This window comes from Kryptolebias marmoratus, linkage group LG15, assembly GCF_001649575.2.
Source record: "Kryptolebias marmoratus isolate JLee-2015 linkage group LG15, ASM164957v2, whole genome shotgun sequence".
Taxonomy (NCBI): Eukaryota; Metazoa; Chordata; class Actinopteri; order Cyprinodontiformes; family Rivulidae; genus Kryptolebias; species Kryptolebias marmoratus.
In genome coordinates this window covers 12,119,339-12,145,114 of record NC_051444.1, presented here as the reverse complement: position 1 = coordinate 12,145,114, position 25,776 = coordinate 12,119,339, and the positions used below count along the sequence as shown (strand labels likewise).

General features: G+C 38.0%; 1 protein-coding gene across 1 annotated transcript in view; it reads left to right on the top strand.

The window, feature by feature from the left end:
* Positions 1–25,776, top strand: part of ush2a (Usher syndrome 2A (autosomal recessive, mild)) — a 180,155-nt gene that overhangs the window by 131,715 nt on the left and 22,664 nt on the right. Inside the window, 9 exon segments of the mRNA XM_037980018.1 lie at positions 37–191; positions 5,401–5,599; positions 14,745–14,852; positions 16,082–16,265; positions 19,321–19,478; positions 23,055–23,213; positions 23,573–23,735; positions 25,044–25,261; positions 25,341–25,477. Of these exon segments, the coding sequence (XP_037835946.1) occupies positions 37–191; positions 5,401–5,599; positions 14,745–14,852; positions 16,082–16,265; positions 19,321–19,478; positions 23,055–23,213; positions 23,573–23,735; positions 25,044–25,261; positions 25,341–25,477 (1,481 nt within the window).

Sequence of the window (25,776 nt, the reverse complement as noted above, 5' to 3'; positions counted from 1 at the left end):
GATTATTCAATGTAACAATCCCTCCCATTTTGCCAGGACTGATCACTCATTATGTTATACTGCGGGATGGACAAGAACGTTACCGTGGAGATGAAAAAAGCTTCATTGATGTTGGTGGGATCAGGCCTTTTCAGGAATACATTTACCAACTGCGGGCCTGTAATCGAGCTGGTTGTACTGATAGTACAAAGGTAAGACTGCATCTGTACTTGGTACTTATACAGTATGAATATATACATGTATGTATCCTTTGGTAACTTAAAGGCTTCCCCTTTAAAAACTTTAACATGAAAACATGCTGTGGTGCATTCACAGACTGGAAATATTTTTTTTCAGCTTGTTTAAATACAAATATACAAATTTCCCTCATTTCTCTCTTAACCAAACATTAAAACTGTGGTTTTCTACAGATGGTCGCTCAGATGTTCTTTTTTCTGTTACTTAGATGCTAATAATTGATTTGTAAATATTTCTTTTCACACTGTCGTTCTGGTGTGCAGTTGTTCAGTTAAAAAATACTTAACACATTTTTAACACCTGAGTGACCTGCGTTGTAATGGAATTATGTTTTCATATTGTGAAAACTCTCTGTCGTTCCTCTGCAGGAACAAGTTGTTATTTAGCCTTGTTTCCATTCTCCCTCTGTAGAATGGGCTCTGGATTTGCTGAGCTTGTGTGATGTTTGTGATAGTGGCCATAATACCTTCACACTGAACTCTCCCTTGCCATCTCTCTGCCTAAAGCTGAGCTGATAACACCACAACAATTAATTTCTCTGGCTTAGTGGTGATTAAAGCTTATGTTCAAATGTGTGTTTCTGGCTTTTTAAAGTCAATTATAGCTTTGTTTTTATTTTTGATGAGCATGTTCATCAGTAAATTGGGAAACAGTTTTTTAAACTGGTTGTCAGTGGTTCATTCAGATTGGTTGGCCTAATGTATATATTAAATGAATGTTGTGGAGAATTTTGTTGATAAACTGGAACTGGAATTACTGAAGAAAGATTAAATGGAGAAAAGGATGCAGTGACTCAGTTTTTAGCCTTTAGCTACTGATCAAGTTCATCTCTTTCCTGTGTGTAAACACCTGCTCAGCACAACCTGTTTACCCTTTTACAGCTGACTATGAACTCCTCTATAAACCAAAATACTCTAGAGTCAAATATGAGACCATCTGTCTGACAACTGAAGCTTGTCTGAAATAGGGAAATGCAAAGGATGATGAGAACACCTTAAAGAAGATGGTCCAGTCAAGATCTAGACTGTAGATTTGTGCTTAGACAAATGCCCACAAACCCCAATAAACTGTAAAATTGTGGTTATTTAAAAGGTAATAAAGTTTCTCTACAACAGCGTTAAGTGTTAATAAAATCATACAGATTATGGCAACTTAGTTATTGCTGCGAAAGGAGGTTCTATAATTTGTTGAACTGTAGGCTATACTTTGTTTTTAATACACTGTTGCCACATTTTGGCTTATTTTTTGGTAAATAAATAATGGCCTAATAAAAAATGTCAGTTTTTGTTGTTCATTTGAGATGGAATTTACCAATTAACATCTTTTAATGATTTAGAACCTCACAGCTGAAACTTTCACAATTTATTGGCCATTGACTATGTGATTATGTAAAGATTGGTTTCCAATTGGCCTGGTTGTCCTGGTTCAGGTATGTTAGGTACTTTCTACATAATCTTGTAATAAATAAATAACTTGGCAACTACACATGATATCATTCAAGTCAGTCTATTTGACTGAAAGGACTAACTCATAAAAACAAAGAAAAACTTGCATTCTTTAAATTTAATGCATGCTTGCCAAAGTTTAGCATTTGGACTATGTGTTGGGGATGACTCTCAGGACTCTCTTCTGAGTTTCATTAAAATTTATTTTGTGGTTCATGAGATAGTTTGCTAACAGACAGGCAGGGTTTACTACAACATTTAAAGCCAAAATTTTAAACTAAGATCTTGTACTGTCTGTTTGCACTCAAAGTAGATGTTGACAATGACTCTAGGCTACTACCACACCAAATTTTATCTTAATGTCTGTAAAATAGACTGAGCTGTAGCAATTTTTGTTATGAGCTATGGCAGCCATCTTGAATTGGGTGGATTCCAGAAATGAATCAGTTGTAGATGCACGGTCAAAGATTTTATGACAGTTTTGTTCAAATCCATTCACTAGTTCATGAGAAATTTTGCTAACAGACACTTTCTTTGTGTAACTGAGAAAACAACGTACGTCCTCACAGCCCAAACTCAATCTTTGCCTTCAAGTCTTCTGCCTATTACGCTGTCTCACAAACACACACACTTTGCCAGCCAAACAAGCACACACACTCCCAGCAGAGGGTGGAAAAGGAGTGAGTTGGATTAGTTTGTACACCAGTGAAAATTGGCCAAACAGTCCCAATTATGGGATAACGTGAACTAACCTAATACACCACTGCAATTACTTGGCATCCGCTCCCTCACACAAACACACATATGCACGCTCACAGGCACTGATGAACAAACACAGGCACACACAAGCGCACACCTACTGTGACAACAGAAGGTGCTGATCTAATACTGTTGGTCACTTAGAGCAGGAGGAAGAGCGATTGGTCCTCCTCTGTCTTCCAATCCTTTTGCCCTGTTCACTCTGCCATTTGTCTGCTGTCATTCACCTTATGTAAACGTCACAGTTCCCAGTTTCTCTCAGCAGTTATCTCTTTACTTTCTTAACCCCTTTCATCTTTAACTCCTTTGCCTTGTCCAACCACCAAGTTAACCTGTACAGCCGTCTTGTCTGTTTTGTCTTGGTCTCATGATCCCATTGTCCTCCAACTTTCTGAGCTTCCGTACCTTTGTCTACACAAAAGATAGTTAATAAAATGTATGTATTTTGTTTTCATATTTCCCTTAAGACAGTAAAGTTGATATGTATATTATGTCCACGCTTTCAGAAAACTGAGTTTAAAACCAAACATCCCTGTGTCGAAAGGATTTGGACTACTTTATAAAGTATTTAATTTGTATTTTACATTCAAGAAGACCTGGAGGAACATTTTGCACACTTGTAAGGGCTATTGGATTTGAGTATGTGCAAGTTTTGAAGCAGCACATACAGCCATCCAAATTACTTTTCCTCAAAAAATGACTAGTATATTTTAGCAGCACAATGCCACATTGCACATATTACTACAGCACGGCTTTAAAAATGATTCAGGTGCTAAAATGGAATGTCTGCAGTATAAACCTGTCACCTATCAAAACACATTTGGTGCAACGTGAAACAAGCTGCATGACAAAGGAGACCCTGGACGGTTGAGCTGCTGAAATGAAATGAGTTGCCAGAATGAGGAAAGAAAAACAACTTTTCTTTCAAAGTCACAGAGGCAAAGTAACAGATTTTGACATCATATGGAAAAAGTGTAAAAAGAAAAATCCTAGAAACATTTGTAGTAAATAAAACAAATTTTATTATTTGGTTCAATTGTTCATGAGTGATGGTAGGATGGAGTGGGAGATGGATCAACAGATCCAGCCTCATCCAGAATCATGAGGATGTTGGACTGTGATGGTGAGGAATGTATGGATCATGATCAAAAGGAGGAGATCCCTGATACAAGCAGGTGAAATGAGCTTTCTCTGTAGGGGGCCAAGCTCAGCCTTAGAGATAAGGTGAGGAGCTCTGTCAGTCAGGGGAGCTCAGAGGAGAAACATTGGCCCTTTTCTTCATGGAATGGAGTCATCTGAGGTGGTTTAGACATCTGGTTAGGATGTGTTTTGGACGCCTCCCTCAGGAGGTTTTTTGGGGCACATCCAACTGGGAGGAGATTCTGGGGCAGACCCAGAACTCGCTGGAGGGATTATCTATCCTCCCTGGCCTGGAAATGCCTTGGGATCCCCGGGAGGAGCTGGAGAGTGTCGCGTGTAGTGAGGGATGTCTGAGCTTTCCTCCTGGACCTGTTGCCTCTGTGTTTGGATGGATGGATGCATGGATGGATGGATGGATAGATAGACGGATGGATGGATGGATTGTCACTGTTAACTTGTTTTGTACTTTAAAAGTGTAAAAAGAGTTGTTTCAGTAACAATCGTGATTTTTATTTTCCCCAACAATTCTGGGTTCAAAGATTTATTGGTCCCAACAAAGCTGAGATGAGTACATATCATTCAAATCTTAACTATTCATTATTTAAAATAGTTAGCAAATTATTTTATTCAGTTTTTATTTACATCTTCCCAACTTTTTTTTTAGAAAAGAAGCAAATTGTCATATTAGTGACTTTGTTATGTCCCAAAAGGATTTTAAGTTTACACCCAGATGCATCTCTGTCAATATTTTCATGCTGGTTAAAGACATTTGAGTTGACAGCACACGAAGCTCTCCCTCACCGATTCCACGCCTCCCTGCATCTTCTTTACCTCTTTCTTCTCCTCCACCATTGCCGTTTCCTCTCTTATTCCTCTTTGTGTTTGCGTGCATATACCCACATGTACCTGTGTGTGTGTTTGTGTGTGCGTACTTGTGCGTCTCCCTAGTTCTCTAATTGCATAGCACTGTGTGGGACATCTGGTGGAAGTGCTAGTGACAGTCTATTAAGGCAGGATATCCCTGTTGCCTTTAGCAGCAGATTGCCCTGTGATTCTGTGATCTCCACATTCAGCCAGCATTCACAGAGACCCACAGACACTACACTAAGAATCTACAATAAGATGGTCATTCTTATCACTGTACTAAGGAGCAGTTCTTTTTAAAATTGTTATAGTATTACTTAAAAGTTAATGTTGGAATGCATTGATCGTAATCACTTATTAAAGGTTGTAGAGACATCAGTATTGGAAAATGTTTATTCAGCTGTTTTATTTTGTTTAAAAAAACACTTTTATTGACCAGCTGAACCTGCTGTTTCAAGTATACAAAAAAGTTGTATTAAAGGTTTTTTAGACAGACACACACAAACATAATGAAAGAAACAAATCAAAATTTGCATTTTTGAAACAAATACCTTAATACAAAGTCCAAATATGCACTTCTACTGCTTGCAGACCTTAAAGACATGTTCCCAAAAGTGTCACCTCAAACAATGAAAAACTATTTTAAAACTCTTTCAAGGTCATTCAACTGAAAGTGTTGATTGTTCCCAATCAGCTTTTTTGTCTAATGTTTACATGAAATCTAAATAAAATGGAAAGTTTGTACATGGAATTGATGTAAACCAAGAAAGAATTGTATCACCAGATAAAACTGAGGGCAATATGAATTTTGTAAAATGTGATCATGTTTTAAAATTGTTAAGATTTGATTAAATCATATTTATAATCTGTAAACATTTAGACAACTGTTAGAATTGATCATTTTTGTGTATTAGTTGTATCATCTGATGGTGTGTGTGTTTCTGTCGATTTTTAGGTGATTGCAGTGACAGTTCAGGGAGTTCCAGAGGGCGTGCAGCCTCCGCAGGTAACAGCTGTAAGCCCCTTCTCGCTCCATGTCAGCTGGTCTGAACCTTCTCATCAAAATGGAGTCATCCAGTGGTACCACCTGAACCAGATCGGTGTTGGAACTATATTTACACACACAGATGGACCTAAAAACTATACTGTGACAGGTCAGGCATTCCTCTTTTTTGATCCGTTTTCCTTTTATTCAGCTCTTTTTAATATTTTCTTTCACCTTTCATTACCTTTTTCTGTTTGTTTTTGTCACTTTTTTTATTATCATTCTCGTTCTTTCCTTCTTGTCATTATGGCTCTACTCTCTTTCACATACCGTACCTTGTACTCTTTTCCCATTTGCTGTGATTTAGCTCCTTCCTTGTTTCTTGAACTTACTTTCCTACCTGATTTATTTATTTATTTTGTATTAAATTTTGCCTAATGTTTTCTACATTTTCTCTGCTCTAGCCTCTTACACAGACAAAAAAAACTCATAAAAGGAACAGTGACAGCAAAAAGGCATTAAAAGATCATCTATATATTTTCAAATTAATAAAGTTGGAGATCCTGCTGTCAAATGAATCTAAAAAGCAAAAAATACATGTTTGCTTGTGATACACTACTTGACTAAACAAAAAACCTACTCCTGTGTTTTGCTGAACTACTTCTAATTTTATCAGGAAATGAAACAAACAGATTAATCACAGATTTTCCTCCACTTTGGCACAAACAAGTGATTACATCTGCTGTTGAGACACTGGACACTCAGTGCAGCGTAGGTACAATAAACATAATGCTTCTACACAACAGGAATGGCTCAAAATTTCACACAGTAGTAAGATTTTTGACACACAGACGCAACAAGGCCACAGTTTTGACTTATCCACCTTGTTGCTTCCCAGTTCAAAGATGACAGACATAAGTTTCAAAGAAAAATTTCTTTTACAATATTCAAAGTAGTACCAGTTCTAAATTGAATTACCCCAGTATACAGTATTATGGTCTGACTGCCCAATCCCAGCAGGCAGTGAATTTTTCTTCCCACCACACAGACTTCTTGCTGTAAACCAGAATGCACTGGAGACGAGAGGCAAATACCAGCAGAATATTATCACTACAGACATGCTTGCCTCTTTTGAGACAATATGAGAGTGGGGAATTGCTCACTGCTTTAAAGTTGATTTGATAATTCCCTTTTTTTTTCTATAATTTTGAGAATCAAGCGATGACATCTTTTGAAGCTAAAATTTAGTGGCATTTACCCCTCACAGCTTTTTGTGCTGCTCTGTCTTGGATTCAGACCAGGTATCAGCTTTGCCAGTAGCCAACTAACTATTCCCGTGGTGCCTGTGGTTGGCTTGCACGGCCAGGAGTTGCATGCATGTGTGTTTGTATGTGTGGGCATGAGGTAAAGCAAACAATGCCAAACAGAGATGGTAATGTGTTGTAATACTGTACCAAGTGCCAGTATAAGCAACGAGCAAGTGTGTGAAATTCCCCTGCACCCCTGTGAGACGCTGGAAAAATCAACCAAAACCACAACTGGGGCAGTTCCTCTTCTCCTTCATTGCTTCCTCTGGTTTTATTGTCTGCTTTGAAACTCTTTTTGTCACAACACATGCTTGCCCAAGGAGTGTTTCGATATTTTTTGTTTGGTTTTGTCTTTTTACTGGTTAACCCCAAAGAAGCAAGGCACTATTTCAAAAATAAATGAACGAATAAGGACAATTAAAAAAACAGGTTGATTTGCATTTTTGATTTGAGAAACAACTATTACAGTTTGAACATTAAGGCAGTTTATTATTTTTTCTTAATATTGGACTGTCTGCTCAACAGTTTGTCATGTTTTATAATATAATATATAGTATTTAATGTTTAATGCATTCGTTCCTTCTTATCTGGGAAGATGTGGAACCTCTGATGATCATTAATGTGCTTATTGTTGAGTGAACTTTGTTGTGGAAAAATATGCTGCTTTATATAGATGAAGAATTGCTTTGTGACTGTGTGCTCTGGGAATGAGTAAATATAGCTTATACTGTAAAACCATAAGGTCTTTTTCTAGTCTTGGGCACAGATATGGTGGTGGTGTTTCTGGATCTTGTTTACGTTTATTTTATGTGTAGTAGAGTTTTATTTTGGATTTGTAGATGTAGTAACAAACTATGTTGATGAACAGTGATTTTCAGATATTTCTTAAGTTCCTTCAGTGATTCAACTCTAAAATTGTGCTTGTTTCCTCTGCAGTGTTGCCCAAGTCTTTACATCATGGCTTCAGTGCTGCTTTTTTTACACCGTGCAGACATCTGTAATGCTGCCTTTGCTTAAATAACTTTGTCTTTCACAGTGATATAATTTTATTTACATTTTGCACAACAACCGAACTTTTTTTGAAAATAAATTTGGAGATGGCTTATGAAATCTTTCAAGCTGACACTGAAGGGTGAAGAAGAGTGAAGTAAGAACTGGCAGGAAAAAAGTGACGTGAAGTCACTTTAGCAGAGAAAGAAAGAAAAACAAAGAAATTTTAAAAGCGAGCAGCAAACAAAACAGTTGCAGGAGTAAGACAGATTAAAAGACGGATGGATAAATTTTAGTGTTTTCAGTGAAATATGAACAGAAATAATTGCTGTGCTCTTCCCTCATCTTTAATGTTTAATATGCTATTATTCATCTTCCTCTGTGTCTCTCCAGTGGTTCTCTGTCAGACACAGATGCTCGGGGAGCTCTCTTATGCACACTCATTCAAAAGACAGAAAGTGAAAGCTTTTTATACTTAAAAGAAAGAAGAACAATCTTAAATCCCTCAATTTTCTAATGTTAAAACGTATTGAATCTGATTTATTTCACTAAGACAAAATGAGGTTCTTGATGTGTTGATGTAGAGTCTCAGTCATCCTGGACATGGTAATCCTGACAAATTATATCAAACACAAACTGCACCTATTAATTTGACTCTTAAAGATGTTTTGCTTCTCATCCAAGTGATTTCTCAAAGCTTTTGTGTGTGAAATGTTCCTGTGAGCTGGAATATTCTCATGAGAAAGCTAAATGTCTTCAAGAATCAAAAAAAGTCCACCTGCCTGTCATTTAGGCCTCGTTCAAACCACTGCTAATATTTTTCAAAACTCAGTATTTGTGCTACGTTTGCATCTCCCATCTACACACAAAGTGATGTTTTGATGAGAAAAACTTTATATTTATCCAAACCTCAGTTTTTGACACCATTTTTGTGTATGCTTACTACCACGTTAGACCCCTAAAAACCCAAAACAACAATGTGGCCATTTTTACATGTTTTTATACTTCTTTCTCACTTTATTCTGACCCTATTGTTGTCAAACTGGAATTGTGTGCTGAAATTATCAATAACTGAGAGGAAACTGTAAATGGTTTCATAGAAAAAAACAAGTTTGGGGTAAATCTTTAGCCAAGCCAAGCATGTGGAAGGTAGGTAGATGGATGGAGGGATAGATAGATAGATAGATAGACAGATAGATAGATAGATAGACAGATAGACAGATAGATAGACAGATAGATAGACAGATAGATAGATAGATAGATAGATAGATAGATAGATAGATAGATAGATAGATAGATAGATAGATAGATAGATAGATAGATAGATAGATAGATAGATAGATAGATAGATAGATAGATAGATAGATAGATAGATAGATAGATAGATAGATAGATAGATAGATAGGGCACTCAATGGCAGAGTCTGTGAAATTTACTTTTCTTTTTGTTGATTTATCAAGAAACTTTTGAGTCCCTCTCTCTGTTAGAGATTGATAGGTAGTACTTATGATTTCCTTTTCTGCCAAATAAATGTATAAAAAATTTTGGATGATTGATTATTTCAACACTTCGGCTAATCAAAAGAAATGAAAGCTTGTATAATTCAGCCATTTCAGTCATTTTGTATATTAAATATTGTGACTTCAGCCTGCTTGTGGTGTCAGCAGTAAAAAGTGACAACATAAGCAGAAGCCTCTGAGCTGCAAGAATCTGAAAATCCTGAAACAAATTTATGTCTACCTTTCTCTGTTTATTAGCTCTTTGCCTCAGGAAATAGACTTACTAATAGCATTTTAGCTGTTCTGAAAAGTGGCACTTCATGGAGAGAATTAAACACTACAGTACAGAGACACCCCATGTGAATCAATATTAAGTATTGCTATCATTAGCTCACAATGAATTATTGCCTGCAATTATATAGATTATGGCATTAATCACGTGTTTAATTGGTCTTTTGTAGGCTCGTTATTAATTTAGAACAGCAGGGAATAAGAGTATGTTCTTTTATTTATTAATGCATCTCCACAGTAGCCCACGCTCTAACTGGTTCATGTTAAGGGTAAAGGCATGCAAATATGAGAAAACAGAGAAGAGATGGACAGCTTTGTAGTTGTACTGAATCTGTCTCCCATCAGAAGTGTCATTGTTTCAGTAAGTGGAAAGAATCTTTTGTCTAAGCAGTTAACAACCTCCCTCTTTAAGCCCTCAGGAGCACAGTTACAGCAGACCTCTTGTAGAGGAGACAAACTTAGTAGAATATTTGGCAGAAAGAAAATTGGTTCTTAGAAATTCAGTAGAGCCACGTTTCCAGGGTGTGTCAAACCTGGTTAAACTTTCCAGTTTAAGCCATTGGTTTTGCACACCTTCATTTGTCTTTATAAATAAAAGCAAGTAATCATTGAACTTCCTGTATAAAATAAAGTAATTTTCCTCATGCTGAGCCGAATATTCTGTTCCTGTAGGTTGTGGTGTTGGGTCTATAAGGAAATGGATTATTCTGGAAGTTTGGTGTATTTACTGTGATCTTGTGCCATTTCTGAGCAGTACTTCTTCTTTTTCTTTCGGCTGTTCCCTTTTCAGAGGTCGCCACAGCCAATCCTCCTCCTCCATCTGACTCTGTCTTTCTGAGCACTTGTTCGCAGGGTTTATGATCCAGCTGGAGCATCCTCTGAAGTCAGGGAGTGCAGTTTTTCATTTGAAGGGAAATAAAAGTATTTAGGTGGTTCATGCATGAGACAGTAAAGGAAACACAGATGACCAAATTATAAGGTCAATGCAATTCAATTCAAAAATACGTTATTAATCCCAAAGGGAAATTAAATGTTGTTGTAGCTCATAGTCCTGGTTTCATGGCTGATGGCTGTGGGCAGGAAGGATCTCTTGTAGTGGTCTGTTCCGATGTGTCCTCAGTCCTGCTGTCCTCAAAGAGCTCCACCAGGAGAGCCTCGCTGGCCTCCTGCGGAGCCATGACGGCTGAGCTCTGGAAGCGCAGGTCGGTCTTGATGTCCTGGGCGATCTCTTGGACCAGGTGCTGGAAGGGCAGCTTCCGGATGAGCAGCTCAGTGGATTTCTGGATGGATCTCCCTGAGAGCCACGGTACCGGGCCTGTAGAGGTGAGGCTTCTTGACTCCGCCGGTGGCCACGGCGCTCTTGCAGGCAGCTTTGGTGGCGAGCTGAGAGCTTTACCTCCTGTGGATTTATCGTGAACCAAAGGAGGTGTAGGTTGTAACTTAACACTGCTGATGTGGAGTACTAATAAAATGTGTGTTGGGTATCTGCCATTCTGAATCCTGCTGCCTCCTGGTCACACACTGTCTGCAATCACTACATCACACCCTTGAGCCACGGTGCTGCCTCACCCTTTGATTTGTCGACCATTACAACTCTGTCTCCACCTCGCTTCATGGTTCAGAGGCATAACAGCAGCACGTTGACTTCAAATCCTCATGCTGCCTCGGCCCTTTCATAAATCACAGAGATGGCAAGAAGTCATCTTTGGCCTGGTTTGAAGTGTTTTATGAAAGGGACTAGTGGTGATCAACTGGCAGCCCATGGGCCATGTCCAGCATGTTTAGCTCCTTCTCTTCAGCCCAGAAAGTATTAAATTAATATTAATAAATTAAACACAATCTGACACAGTAATTAGCTTTTTAACTCATATCACTGGAACTGACCTGAGTTGGACACTGGCAGACAGCAGTAGGAAAAGCCCACTGAGGTGTTCTGATGTTTTAGTTCAGTAAGATGCAGGAAGCAATAAAACACAGGAGACTCAGGTCAGGTCCTTGTTGATCTTAGCTCACTGCGTTTGTCTGAGCTCCACAGTGTCTGTTTAGAAAGATTTCATCCTTTGAGCAAATCTTGTTGATGATTCCTGCTATAGATGTTATAAATGAATGGTTTGAATGTGGCCTGAGAAATAGGTTTGTGCAGTAATGATTTTACTTGCTTTACAAGATTTGTTTGTGTGTGAGAACCTGATCTCATCATTCCTTCCCAGACGGTCTCTGCATTACAAGCCACAGACAGGAAGTCAAACTTTTAATTATTTAGAAGAGGTATTATCAACACTTACTTCTGTCTCTTCCCTCTTTTGTTTCTGTTTTTTTGTTCTTTCTTGCTTTTTATATGCATTATCTGGTTCTTCTGCTTCTCAGCCAGATGATGATAGTTTGCTTTTTTCTGTCCTGTACATTTCCTCTCTTTCTCCTCTGTCTAGTCTTTTCCACTCTTCTCAGCTGTTCTCATATTTCTACTCTCTTATTTCTCCTGCCTGACTTTTTCCACTTTTTCCTCCTTCCTCTCTTTCACGTGGCAATCTCTCCTTCTCTCTCACTGTATCAGGTAGCAGGTGTGATATTGTGGCTTGTGCCCATCACACTCTCAAATTCCCTAATGCAAACTGGGAATGGCAACCTGTCAATAAAAGTGCCATTTTAAGTCAGTTATTTTAACTGCACCACAGACGAACCTTAAAGAAACACCACCGTGTCACAGTTCTGCCGCTCGTTTGTTCCTTTCCCTGTGCACAGTTTCTCTCTTTGACACTTTGCTCAAGTGTAGGAACCAACTCTTTGCTCTGAGTTACTGGCAGAGACCCGCTACCTCTGTTTTTCTTTGTGTCTAACACACTCACACACAGATCTCCTCTGTGTCCAGCTCTCGCAATGACAGTGACGGCCTCATCTCCCTTCATGTCTGTGAGGTGTTCACATCAAAACCTTCTTCACCCATTCTTCCCTTTCTGGTGATCACTGTTAAGTCATTGAAGCTCCTTCTGTCTTTCCATAATCAAGCATCTAAGCATGCAAGTGTATGCACAGGTACACCCAGACGCAGGTAGGTACATGTACAAACACACGTTTTCTTTCTGTGCACACACACACACACACCCCAAGGTGTCCTGTTTCCAGCAGAGCAACACTGCCCTCTTCAGGCTGAGTGTTAAATAATTATTGGAAACCCTGAAAGGAGCATTAAAGCTGTTCGTCTACAGCCATCTGCACTACCGCGTACTTCATATTAAATGTATATTTGGGTTTATTTAGGTTTATGTTTAGATTAGCAGTCACAGCAGAGAGAATCAGGTGATATTAGGTCATTTTGAATCATGGGAGAATTTAACAAACAGCTTTAACAGTGTTCTCTGAGTCCAGCCTGTCACTACAAGACTGGAACTGATTGGAACGACTCAAAATCATTTGGATTATTTTGTTAGTGCAGAAAAATCTCATTTACCTGTCTCAATTAAAACTAAAACTGGCTGCAATTTTCTTTATTGCATGATGAAGTTTATTACTCTGTCCCTTTTCTAAAAGAAACATTTGGCCTGATTCTGATTCCTATATGGACACTCTCAGTATTGGGTGTAAGACGTACAGTAAACGGGTCGCTGCTTTATTCAGATTTGCAACAAAAGACATTACTTTCAGTCTAGATACATTTACTTCGGTAGAGTACACTCACATACTTATACACACGCTTAGTTTCACAGTTAAACAGTGTAACAGAGCCTTACGCCTTAACCTTAGTACTTTTGTATGGCTGGCAGATTTCCTTTATTTAACCCAAACAGAGGGCAGCATCGTCAGAGCACGCACACACACACACACACAGACACACACACACACCCACGCATTGATCAGAGGTTGGGCTAAACATGGCAGGCTGCGAGGTATGTTAAGCAGGGTAAGCAGTAGAAAGAGACACAAGAAAGGTGTAGTGAACCGTTCCGTTTTGCATTAGTGTGTGTGTCTGTGTGGGTGTGTGTGCCTGTGTGTGAAGCCAGCACAAGGTTGGTTTAAAACTGGTTACAAATTGATATTGTTCTTATATATTTATCAATTATTGAATGGGTTTAATTATATAGAAAAACATAAGTAAATATAATACTGTTTTTTGCTTTTGCAAGATATAATAATCACTATAATAATGTGTTTTTAAGTCAAAATGTTTAAAATAACAAAATATGTTACTAAATATCAAAAAGTATAATGGTTAATATTTACTAACCAAATCTCTACATAGGTACATTTATTTGAAATTTAATCATTTTAGTTTAAACATTTTACTTTTTCCTCTAAAATAGTGCACAATAAAGCAAAACTAAATAATGTAGCTCACTGTATTCTGCAAACATCTTTTTTAAATGTCAGCTGAGTTCCTTTTTTTTTTGGTCCTCTTTAAATTTGATTTGGAAGCTGTTTTTTTCCGTCAGTTAAGTGAATGATCATAAAACACCCTCAAGACAGCTCTAAAGATTTGCATTTATCCTCACAGATTTACCTCCCATCAGAAGTCAGACATGATGTTTGGCTGAAAGAAAAAGTATTTTCCAAAATCAAGAGACTATTAACAGAAATACTGTTTGGGATTATGTAGCGTTTTTGGCAACTTCTGGTGTTTAAATAATAAAAGCTGATTTTCTGTGGAGGCACTTAAGGGAGCGTTCAGTCGCTGTGTGATTTCTTTTAGTCTGCATAGTGAGTTCCTATAAATAAATCATGTCTGGACACTGAAGCCTAAACGCATACAGAGGTATCATAATTATCATAGATCAAAAGCTGATGACATTACAGCGTTGGACCAGTCCTATCCCATGTCAGTTCCACGGCTGCCCATCTTTACGTTGTTTCATTATTGAGTTATGGCATGCATAATTTAACACCGACAGATATGGATCCATCCGTTGAGAGAGAGTGCGGAAGGAGCTGAGGGAAAGAGAAAGGCAGGACGGGCTTTTTTTTCCTTTTCCACAGCTTTCACTTTTCTGCTTTTCTTTTTTTTTTTAGTTTAGGGTTTCTCTTTTCATCCTCCCTCCCAGAATACTGTATATCCCCCTTGTTCAAGTCTGTTTTTAAACAGCCAATGTTTGAAAAATATAAAAACGTAAAATTGTGTATCAGAAATATTTGTAGTGTTCTGTGCCTGTTCTTTTAAACTTACTATTGATTGTTTAAATATATTTTTTTTATTTAGCTCATGTTTATACATAGAGTATATGTCTGTGTGCTACAGGTTTGCAGCCGTACACAGATTACAGCTTTGTGTTGGTTGCCTGTACGACGGTTGGATGTGGAGCCAGCAAACCTGCAACAGGACGCACCCTGCAAGCCTCACCTACTGGTACGCGCACACACACACACACACACATCTTTACGTTCTGAAGCTGTTCTTAAATCTTCATATCTAATTTAACATGCCCATTTTTAGATTTTATGGATAAACATTTAGTGATACATTATAGTGTGGTTGTACCAGTTACAGCTTGTTTTTACATATAAATCTTGAACTAATCTAAACAATTAAATCACACCATTCTTTTTTTTTATGACATCTATTAAAATATGTTGCATTCTTTTAAATGTGTATTTGGTTAACATGACAGCTAAATTTATTGATTTATTTTGAAATTATTATAATCCAGAAGTTCCCTTGACGTGTTTTATTTGATCATTTAATGTTTTTCTTTGCTGTTTTTTGATGATTTCTTCCTCTGGGTTACCTTTTTTTCTTTCTCCTTGAAGCTTCTTTCATGTGAATGATCTCTGTTCCGTCATTTTTCTCCCCTCATCTTCTTCTCCCTCTCTTCTTCCTCTCTCTGTTCTATAGATACAGTTACACTTAAAACCATTCAGTGACAAAAATCATCTTTATTATTTTTCTTTTTCATTATTTTTCCTGCTCTTAAAAGTAAATATGGATATACCTCCTGTTTAGTTTTAAAAATCTGTTTCTATTTAACATCATTTCTTTTTAAACCCATATGGTAACCACTTTCTGCTTTAACTTTTGTCTGCATATCTGATCTGTATTTTTCTGTTTTTATTATCCCTCCCACCACTCTAGTTGTCCTTGTGTCTCAGTGTCCACTGCATTTTTTGTCGTAACCTAATTTTTTCTAACTAGGAGGAATTTTTTTGTACTTTATGCTTGTATTATTATAGAAGTAAGAGGTTTAAACTTAAACTTCAACATTCCTCTGGCACAACTAAAAGCTTTTGGACTATTTCTTTCCCTTTTCATGACTGTTTTTAGTATTAAAGTTTATTTTAGTTCTATATTCATATTATTTTCCCTTAAGGATTATTTTCTTTTTGCTTTCATTTTTCTCCAAAATTCTACAAGGAGATTTTGTTTCATTTATAAGAATAAATCAGCCCGTTTAGATTAGTTACTGAGCACTTCTCTGAATAGTCTCTCCACTATTTTTGTACAACAACAAATTTTGGTGCTCCACTGTTATCAGCTTGCTTAAAAAAAGAGAGGGGACTACTGATTAATTATTTATAGGTGCATTTATTTCTTGTAGAAATGCTCATTGTCTTCTCTTCTTGCCTTCTGCTCTTCCTCAGGTGTGTGGTCGAGCCCGAGACACCTGATAATAAACACATCAGCGGTGGAACTGTACTGGGATCAGCCATCTCAGCCTAATGGACTCATCTTCCAGTACAGGCTTATTAGAGATGGTCTCACTGTTTTTACCGGAGACCATCGAGACCTGAATTATACTGACACTGGACTCCTGCCACAGCACAGGTTCAGACTTTCAGGCTTTCACACACATTTACTCACACATGAAAATATGGGAAAAGTTTGTGCAAAAGTAGAAGAAAAAAATGCTTTATTTGTGGTTCATTATCATAACTTTTAAAAGTCTTTTTTTTTTTCAACATTTCTATCTGTGTTTATGTTAGGGTCACACGTTTTAAAAGCATTCCCATCACCCCATCCACGTCTCTCTCGGGGCTGCTCTCTGTACTTGTCTGTTTGTGCCATTTAATGAGCAAATATTTGATATACCAATGACAGATGCAAACATTACCGTGGTTGCAAATTAAAATCACGAATCAGATCTGGCCTTTGCTTGCAGTCAGCAGTGGAGCGTAGATTTTATTTATCTGTTTATTTTCATTTAACCTTTATTAATCCGTGTCTTTTTTTTATCTAGATTGGATTTTCTGCTTTAATTATGGAAGTGTAAAACTGTACCTTCTCTCCTCCTCCTCTTTCTGTTTCTCCTCAACCTCCCTTCTCGTGAGACAGTTTCCCTCTACCCCAAACAGAATTCATCCTGCAGTACTCCAATCTCCCCCATGTTTGACTGAAAGGGGGAAAGGAAGGTAGCAAGAAGATAGGACTGTATGTGTGTGACATTTAATTTTCCCTAATTCCAGATAGTCTGCCAGAAGGCATTCCTGCCCAGACTCTTCGCTTCTCATCGCTTGTCTTGCCTCCTGCTCCGTTCTCTTTTCTTCCACCCTCCCTTTTCTGCTGCCCCCTCTCCCCCCAACACACACACCTCATTCTCCTCCTCTTTCCCTTCTTTTCCCAATTTAGCCCTGCGCCAAGAATTACACAGGGAGCACCGGCCCCATTATCCAAGCAGACTTGAGTCTGCGCGTGCGAGCGTGCGGCCTGGCATTCCTTTGTGTGTGCGTGCGTGTTTGTGCGTGGCACTGCTCAAAGTGGCCATTGATTATTTATGACAATGTTGATTAGCTGTCACTTTGCTTCGGCAGCCCAGGAAGTGTCTAAGATGACGAGAGAATTAACCTATTCCCTCTGGCTGGCCCCGCAGGACAGACACACACACATACTCACACACACACACACACCATATTCCCAGTCAAACAGATGCAAATGCCCCACTCACCGATTACCTAATACACACACACAATTTTACTTTTGATATCCCAAGGCGGTGTTTACATTTAAGTAAATATCTTCCAGTGATGAAGTGTTGAACTTCATTCTCCCTCTGAAACCGTATGCCGTGATAAAACTCTTCCTCTCCATCACACTCAGTCTCTTCTTCACCTTCCTCTAATGATTTCTCTCTCTCTCTTTTCTTGGCTCGGTTTGTGTGTCCCAGCGAGGCGCGTTTATTTATGTTTTTTATGTGTGTCTCTACCCTTGTGTGTCTATCAGAGTAACATGTGAGTAGTTTTAATATGTTTTCGTGAGTGCGTTCTAACCCAGTGCAGAAGCGCTAATGGCCTCCTGTTTAAAAGGCACATGAACAATAACCCAACATCGCCGCCTATTAATGCATGTGTGCCGGAGTTTATAGCAAATTAAAGGCTTTTAATGTTAAATGGTGGCCCACTTACACAGTTAATGTAGGACTTAGCACCAACCAGCCACATGCTCTTAAAAGGGAAATCTATCTTATGATGTCATGAGCAGGAGAGGTGGAGAGTGGGTCGAGAGAGGCAGCGAAATGTTTGAAAGAGAGAGATGGAAAAGTGAACAGCAGAGGCAAAGAAAGAAGGAAAAAAAGATTGAAGTGTTTAGTTGCTTTTAAAGCACGAATACAGACATACTTTGATGAAATCTTATTCATGATGAGCTTGCAGAGGACATTTATTGAGGACATTTAAAAAGCTGATTCTTAAGTCTTAAAGTTCGGCCAATAAACGAATGAGATCAAAACTTGTTATATAACATAGTTTCATTATTTATTTAGATCTGCTGCTCAAGTGCATTAATTACTGATCATCAGGAAGTGGGACCACTTTATAAATCTAGAGTTTTGGTAGTTTGGAGCGAACCGTATGTTCAGAACTGACACAATGTCAAGTAGGGAAAGTCATCAGGAGGGATCTTAGACAGTTATTGCTGCTCGTAAAACTATTTCAACTAAAAAGCAGTTTGTCATTTAGCAGTGAGAAATATTGTTCACAAGTTACAAACATTTCATTCACAAGTTTACCCATTAACGGACATCCCAGCAAGTTCTTTCATTAAATACACAGAAGAACTGCACAAAATCCAATATACGTCTCAGACTCTGCAGGCCGCAGTTAGCAGGGTTTATGTAAAAATTATTAATGGTATGGTTAGAAAAAGACTGAACAAGTAGGGCTTTAAAGAGATGGTTGCCAGGATAAAAATGCTCCTCTCTTAAAAGGAAAAAAAAACATGGCACACTTTGATTCAAGTTCTAAATCTGAAGCGACCCTTTTTGGAGAACCAAGACCAAAGCAGAAATGTTTGGACATAATCCAGAGTACCATGTATGGAGAAAACCAAACACGACATATCAGAACAAACTCCTCAGAGTAATTGTTAAAGCTAGTTCTAACTGGGTTATTCGGCAGGACGACACAGAAAGGAATCTATCACATAACAACTCAAAAAAACAAAATAATTAATGTGTGGCTGTGATCCAGGTAATGTCCAGACCTCAACCCTAGTGAAATGTGGCAAAAAAGAAGTACTCGCAGATTTTAATAAACTAAAAGAAACTAGAAGAAAATTTCTACCCCGTGATGTGAGAGACTGATAAATTCATCCAGATATCAATAAATATAATGTGTACGCCACCTAAAATGTGTTGTAGCTATAACTTCTTCAGTATTTTGATGCCATTGATTGAAAACAATTTACACAGAAATTATGCTAGAATACATATTAACAGAATACATGTCATTAATTGTGGCACTAGAAGATTTCTTTTCTTTTCTGTTTGTGTAATAACTGACACAAATCTTTCAAGAAGTTGTCATGCATTTTGCTTGTCTCTTTTGTTGTAATATTTCTATATAAAATTGTATTCTCCACCTTTTTCTTGACATCAAAATCTCTTCAGATACATGTACGAGCTGGAGGCGAGTACCGCAGGTGGCACCGGCGTGAGTGACAAATACTCTATAGAGACACCAGCGTCCTGCCCCACTGGGATCCCACCTCCCCACAACATGACAGTGTCAGGCCCTTACTCCATCTCTCTTGCCTGGTCCCCTCCTGGTGAGTAGTCATCTATGTGAGAAGGTGTTTGTAGAAACTGAAAGGATGGATGGACCTGAGGACATTCTTTGTGGAGTGTTTTTGATCGGTCTGATATGACGTAATCATTCTGTTAATTGTGTTTCTTAGAACTTTTTATACACTTTATAGTTTTGATATTTAAACTCATCAACAGCAAATAAAAAGAACTTGTCCTCTTTTAATATTTTCATGATTTTAGTTTATGTATTTCTGTGTAAAGGTGCATTCAGAAGGTTATTAAAAGAAAACAAACCAGAGAGAAAAAGGTCAGTCTGAAACAAAACCTTCAAGTGGTTTTCCATTCACCTTCTGGCCTTTCAAGACCTGCACACATACACAGGCATACAGGAGCATGCACCTGGGGCTGAGTTTCATGCTTATGGGGCAGTGATTGTCTGCCCTAACCCATCTATCATTGACTATTACTCTCTCATTAGGTTGATTTCCCATTTCAGAAACTGCTTAAAGGGCCAACTAGCAAAGACACTCCACTTTGTTGGTGTGTGTGTGTCTGTTGTTTCTTTATATTTGTGTCTGTGTTTATGTATGCGTTTCTGTACATGTGTATTTGAATGTGTGCGCGGTTGTGTGTGTGTTTCTGTGTGCATGCGCATCAACGTGAGATATTTCCATAGGCAGGCCCATTCTATCGTCATTATGGGTTGATTTTAAAGGTGAGGAAATATCGGCTGGGTTCTCACGCTTGGTTAACTCCCTGAGCCTAGAGTCTGGAGTGTTTTCATCTTGTGTGTGTACATTTGTGTGTGTGAATTTCTGGCAGTGTGTCTAGCTACAGTGTGTGTGCATACATACATGTGTGTCTGTTCTTCATATGCATACATTGACTGCCAAAGCACTGACGTATGGCTATTAAAGACAGTTTATTCAAGATCTTGGGGTGTAGGATCAGCATAGAGTTTGTGGTATCTGCAAAGGTGTGTGTGCATGTGAGAATTACGTATTGTATAGTATGAATGGTTTTGTGGGGGATTTTTGTATACAAGAATGCATGTGTGCATTTGTAGTTGTGAGCATCATGTATATGAAATAAACACCAGCAAAGCAGCTGAGTGGCTGTAAATAATAGAACTTAAATATCGTGTGCGGGTCTTATGTGAAGGTGTAGTGTCTTTCTATATATAAGCCCTATGTGCTGAAGTCACAGGTGTGTGTGTGTGTTGTGTGTGTGCATATGTGAGTTGGGGGAGTGAATAATTGAAGTCTTTCATTTGTCTGGTAATCAGTTCGTTCTCGAGATATCTAGAGTTCATGAATGTTGAATAACCCATCACAATACAGTTGGCCTGAATTATGGAAAAACCTCCGGTGAGAATATTAACAAAGTCTAAAGGTGTGTGTGTGGGGGTGTGTGTGCTCTCTGTATACATATGAGTGCATTTGTCTGGCTTTTGAGGCCACAGTGCTGGAATTGTAAATCCAAGATCCTGTCAGCTTAGTAAATACAGATTATCACTTTTAATTAGGAAGATATAAACTGTTGGTCGGTGTTTTGCATCCTCGCAAATTCATTCAGCTCATTTATGTTCTAATATATTTAAGGTATTACTTTTGTGATTTTATCCTTTATTTTTTTCTGGTTTTCAGTAGAAGTCAGAGTTTAAACAGACATTTCGAACGAGGAAAACCTTTTTAGCCCTGCCATTTCACTATATCATCTGTAAATATTTCCAGAAACTTTTTAATGGAGATAACTTTGAGTTCTGAGATGGTTTTAGATCAGTTCAATACAGTTTTATTTCTGAAGGACCCATTTGCAACAGAGGTCGTCGAAAGGCACTTTACCAAGAAAGGTTTTTTTTTTAATCCAGGTGACGTATAAACCAGTTCAGTTCAAATCAGTCAAGTGAATACCAGTTTGTAACAAATAGCCAGAGGCCATTCTTCTATTCTTCTCAGTTGAGGTTGATTGAATTATTTTTTTCTTTTCATGATGTTTTCTGGTCTCATGTCTGCCACACAACAGAGAATATTTATACCCTAACAGCTGCCAAGACCTTTTCTTTATTTTTTAAATTAAATACTGTTCCCATTGTTTGATGATGAATATGACAGATAAGCTGTGTTCTAACTAGTTGTCCAGGGCACATGTTTTTAAAACGACAATCAATTCTGTCTTATCCAGATGTTTCCTTGCATATTTAAGACATTGACATTTGAGATAAGGTCGCAGGTAGGGCTTCCTTTTAATGTCTAGTCCATCGAGACTCTGTTTTGGCATCAGTAGAAGGTGCACCACTACTCCTGCGTCACATAAAATCCTCTCCTGGTTTATTGTAATCACATGAAGATTTTGCTTTGCTTTTGTGCACAGCAGATGTGCACTTTTATTCTCTTTTTACGAGCAGAGCCAATGTCAAGTAGCTTTAATATTCTTTAGTTTTTGTTTTGTTTTTTCCTTTTAAACATTGTGGGTATTATTAACCAACGTTTTTTCAACTCTTATTTTTGTGAAGTAAATTTGGAAAATCCAAAAATTATTTTCTGGTAATCATTGGTTTTGAATTCCTAAAAAACATTTATTGATTGCCTTACATGCCATTTTATTCCCTATTAGTTGATCACAGTATAAATTTTAAAAGTTGTAATTAGAAGTGTAAATTTTGCACTTCACAAGTGCACTTTTTGTTGTTACCATTGTTAGTGACCATGAGATAAAAGTAAGCATGGTAACATTAGAAGATTATGCTTCTTTTAGACTTCAGTCAAAATTTCACTCCAGCAACTCTTAAACCCCATAAAGTTTAGTAAAATTGTTGAATTTTAAAATCTCCTCATGTAATACCTTAAAAATTTCTCCCTCATACAGTGAATGAATGAATTTATAAATATGCCATTCTGAAAGTCTCAAATCTGTCTGACTTGTCCGGCTCAGTTAGTTCATGAGTGACCGACCAACGGTGGTTTAAAGAAACGATTGTCTTTGCAGCCCTAACACAGATACCATAATGTGAAAAGTGTCGTTGTTTCTCACAGCACATCAAAATTAGTTCTGTCTCATTTAGCAAAAAGTTGGAATTGGTTCCTCTAATGTTTTATGTAGGATAATCAAGTTGACTGACTTTATCTTTGTGAAACTGTACATGGGTCTCTATAGATTTGAAACTTTGATTTTGGCTGTCATAAACCTTGTAATGCATAAAGTACATCATCTATACATGTTAGCTTGATTAAAACAAACAGCTGTAGTTAAAAAGAAGCAACCATTACAGTTAAAGGATTTGTTTTGAATAGTAGAAGCATAGTGTGTGTTGTTGCATAGGAAGAGGCTGCATATTGATGAATGCTGCAAAGGTATGTTTAGTGACAGTAATATGAAATTTGTTTTATGTATGTATTTGGTCTTTCCACACACTACCATGAGTGTAACTTGTACTCAGTAACTTCCTGCAGCAGGTCAGTTGGTAATGGTCAGGTTGCTGTTTTTATTAAAGATATTTGAAATTATATTCTTTCTGTCATTTGTCTTTATTATAAAAGTTCTCCAGCAAACAGTATATTCTGCTGAAACTAAACATGTCTTGTCTAATTTCACAGCTCAGCTAAGCAGCAGCCAGGCTGTGAACTACAACGTCCTGTTAAATCTAGGAAGCCGCAGTACCATAATGCATCATGCTGGGCAAGACCTGCAGCTCTCTGTGACTGGACTGGAGCCTTTCACCTCTTACTACATAAGAGTGCAAGCCTGTCAGAATGGCAAGTATTTTTTTCACTTCAAACATTATCCATTTCTAATAACCAAATTTTAAATATATGAGGTCATGCATCGAGAAACCAGAGTGTGTATCAGAAACAGCAGATGCTTTGCTGTATCAGAGGTTCGTGAGAGTAAAAGTTGGCAGACCCTTCAGATAAAAAGAAATGACTTCCGCATTAGGTTCTATTTTTCTTTTTGCGTGGAATATTTTGATTTAAGCAGGAAATTTACTGTTCACGTTATCTTTTATATTCGTGTAAGGTTAGTTCTGGAAACTTAATCAGTGTTATTAAAAAAGGCAGAATACGAATGAAAGTTGTGTTGTAATGATTTCCAAATTCTGTTTTGATTCATGTAGAGGGGTGTGGACTTGGAAAAGGTGTGTACGTTCGCACTTTAGAGACTACGCCAGAAGGTCTGCAGCCCCCTGAAGTAAATGCAGTTGGGCCTAATATCTTGGAGATCTACTGGTCACCTCCCAAAAAACCAAATGGACTCATCACCTCCTACCATGTGTTCAGGTAACAAGTTCAAGCTCTCAGAGACATAGAGCAATGGTTGACTTTATCATTGTTTAAAATAACTTATTAGTATTAGATTATTTTTTGCAGAAAGACTGAGTCATGTCAAAAATGCCAAATTAATTTTTTTAACTGACATTTTATGTCAGTACAAGTTAAGTACATCAACAAACATTTGAGGTATAAGTAACACACACACACACTGTGCATTATGTGCTTTATTATGCATACTCTTTGCAGATAATAGAATATGATAGGCATATGGAAACACAGAAGTTTTGGTGATGTCCTCAAGTAAAAGTCTGTTTACCACTCTTTGCACGATGTGTGTGAATGTGCATTTGTGTGAGAGCATATGTGTGCGTGTATTAAAGCATGCTGAAGGTCGTGGTCTGCTTGTTGACCAAAGACTGTGCGATCTGTATGCAGGGTCAGACCAGACTAAGCCCTTTAAGTCCTCAGGAAACATGCATTAGCATAGCTCTACACACACTAGCACACACACACACTGATACATCTGGAATCGTCTGACTTAGGCAGACAGGAACTTGGATAAAACAGAAAAATGTCTGTCTTTCTTCTCTGATACACATACCTGAAATCCTGCGTAATCAAGACCAGCGGGCTTACCAAGACATCAGGCTGCTTGCATCAGCCAGGAGCTTAAACACAATGTTTAAGACGTGATGTTACATTTTTTATTCCGGTTCCGCAGAAGCTAAGCCTGTTTATTTTTAAGGTTCAGAAGTTTATTTTAAAGTAGTCATCCTGCTTTGGCGCATGCTGTGGACTAAAATACTAAAGAGGTGTCTTGTTAAAGAAAGGTTTATACCCCTGTGGTTTATGGCTGTGAGTGATCAGTGCTGTTCCAATCCATCACTATTCACCTCTGAAGTGCCCTTTAGCATGGCACCTCACCTATTCAAATGTTATTCAGGCACCTATTACAAGCCACTCTGGATGTGCAAGTACATACCTTGTGTGTGTGTGTCTGTACACTGTGTTTCTTGTATCTTTACACTTGCATAAAGGTTACAAACAGAGAACACTATTATGTGTGTAGAAAAACATGTTTGGTAAATAAAAAATATTGTTATTTGGAGATTTCCATGGAAACACCTCCAGCAGCAGTGACAAAACCAACAGCAAACCTGACTATATTCTGACTTTATTAAACTATCTAACAATATGGTTGACTATGGTTACTGTGTGCTTTAAAAAGTGAGGTTATGGAGTCCTGACCCAGTCTCACTCTCTTTGTCTAAGAGCTAACAGAAATAAACAATCCCATAACTTCTCTCACTGTAGGCGTCCATTAGGAACAGAAGAGGAGCTGCTGGTTTTTATCTGGTCCAGTGGCCCACTTGAGTTTGTTGATGCAAGCCCCGACCTACGGCCCTTCAGCTACTTCCAGTACAAGATCCGTGCCTTTAACTCCAAAGGCTCAGTTCTGAGTCAGTGGACTTTAGCTCAGACATTACAGGCAAAACCACAAAAAATGGCCCCTCCTGTTGTTACACCTTCTGGTAAGTTGGCCAGATCTTTAAAAGTAGGTGTTATATTCTTGTATGTAGCGCCTGTAACACATGCCACTTACTGTAATAGGTGCATATTCAGTCCACCTTAAATGGACTGAACCAGGCCAGCCCAATGGTCTCATTTCCCACTATAGACTGGTTTACATAAAGCACCAGGAGGACCCAACTCTCAACACATCTACTGTGACTGCTCTCACTGTAGAGGTAAATGCACACACAAACACACACCAAGATGTGAGGACAGTCTCCACCTGATCACGTTGCTTTGTGGTGTTCTGTATTGTGTTCAATATTATCACACATGTAAACAAAAATATTTGGATGCATGTCTGTATGAAGTAATTATTTAAAAAGGTATGTACAATTTACACAGTGATAATGTAAATTATACAGGGTGTGCCATTATCATATACAATGTATATGAAGACATTCAGACTGTACTTGTGGTAAAATTGTCATCTAACACAGGGAAGAGGTACAGTAAAAGCCAGTTAACATTAAAA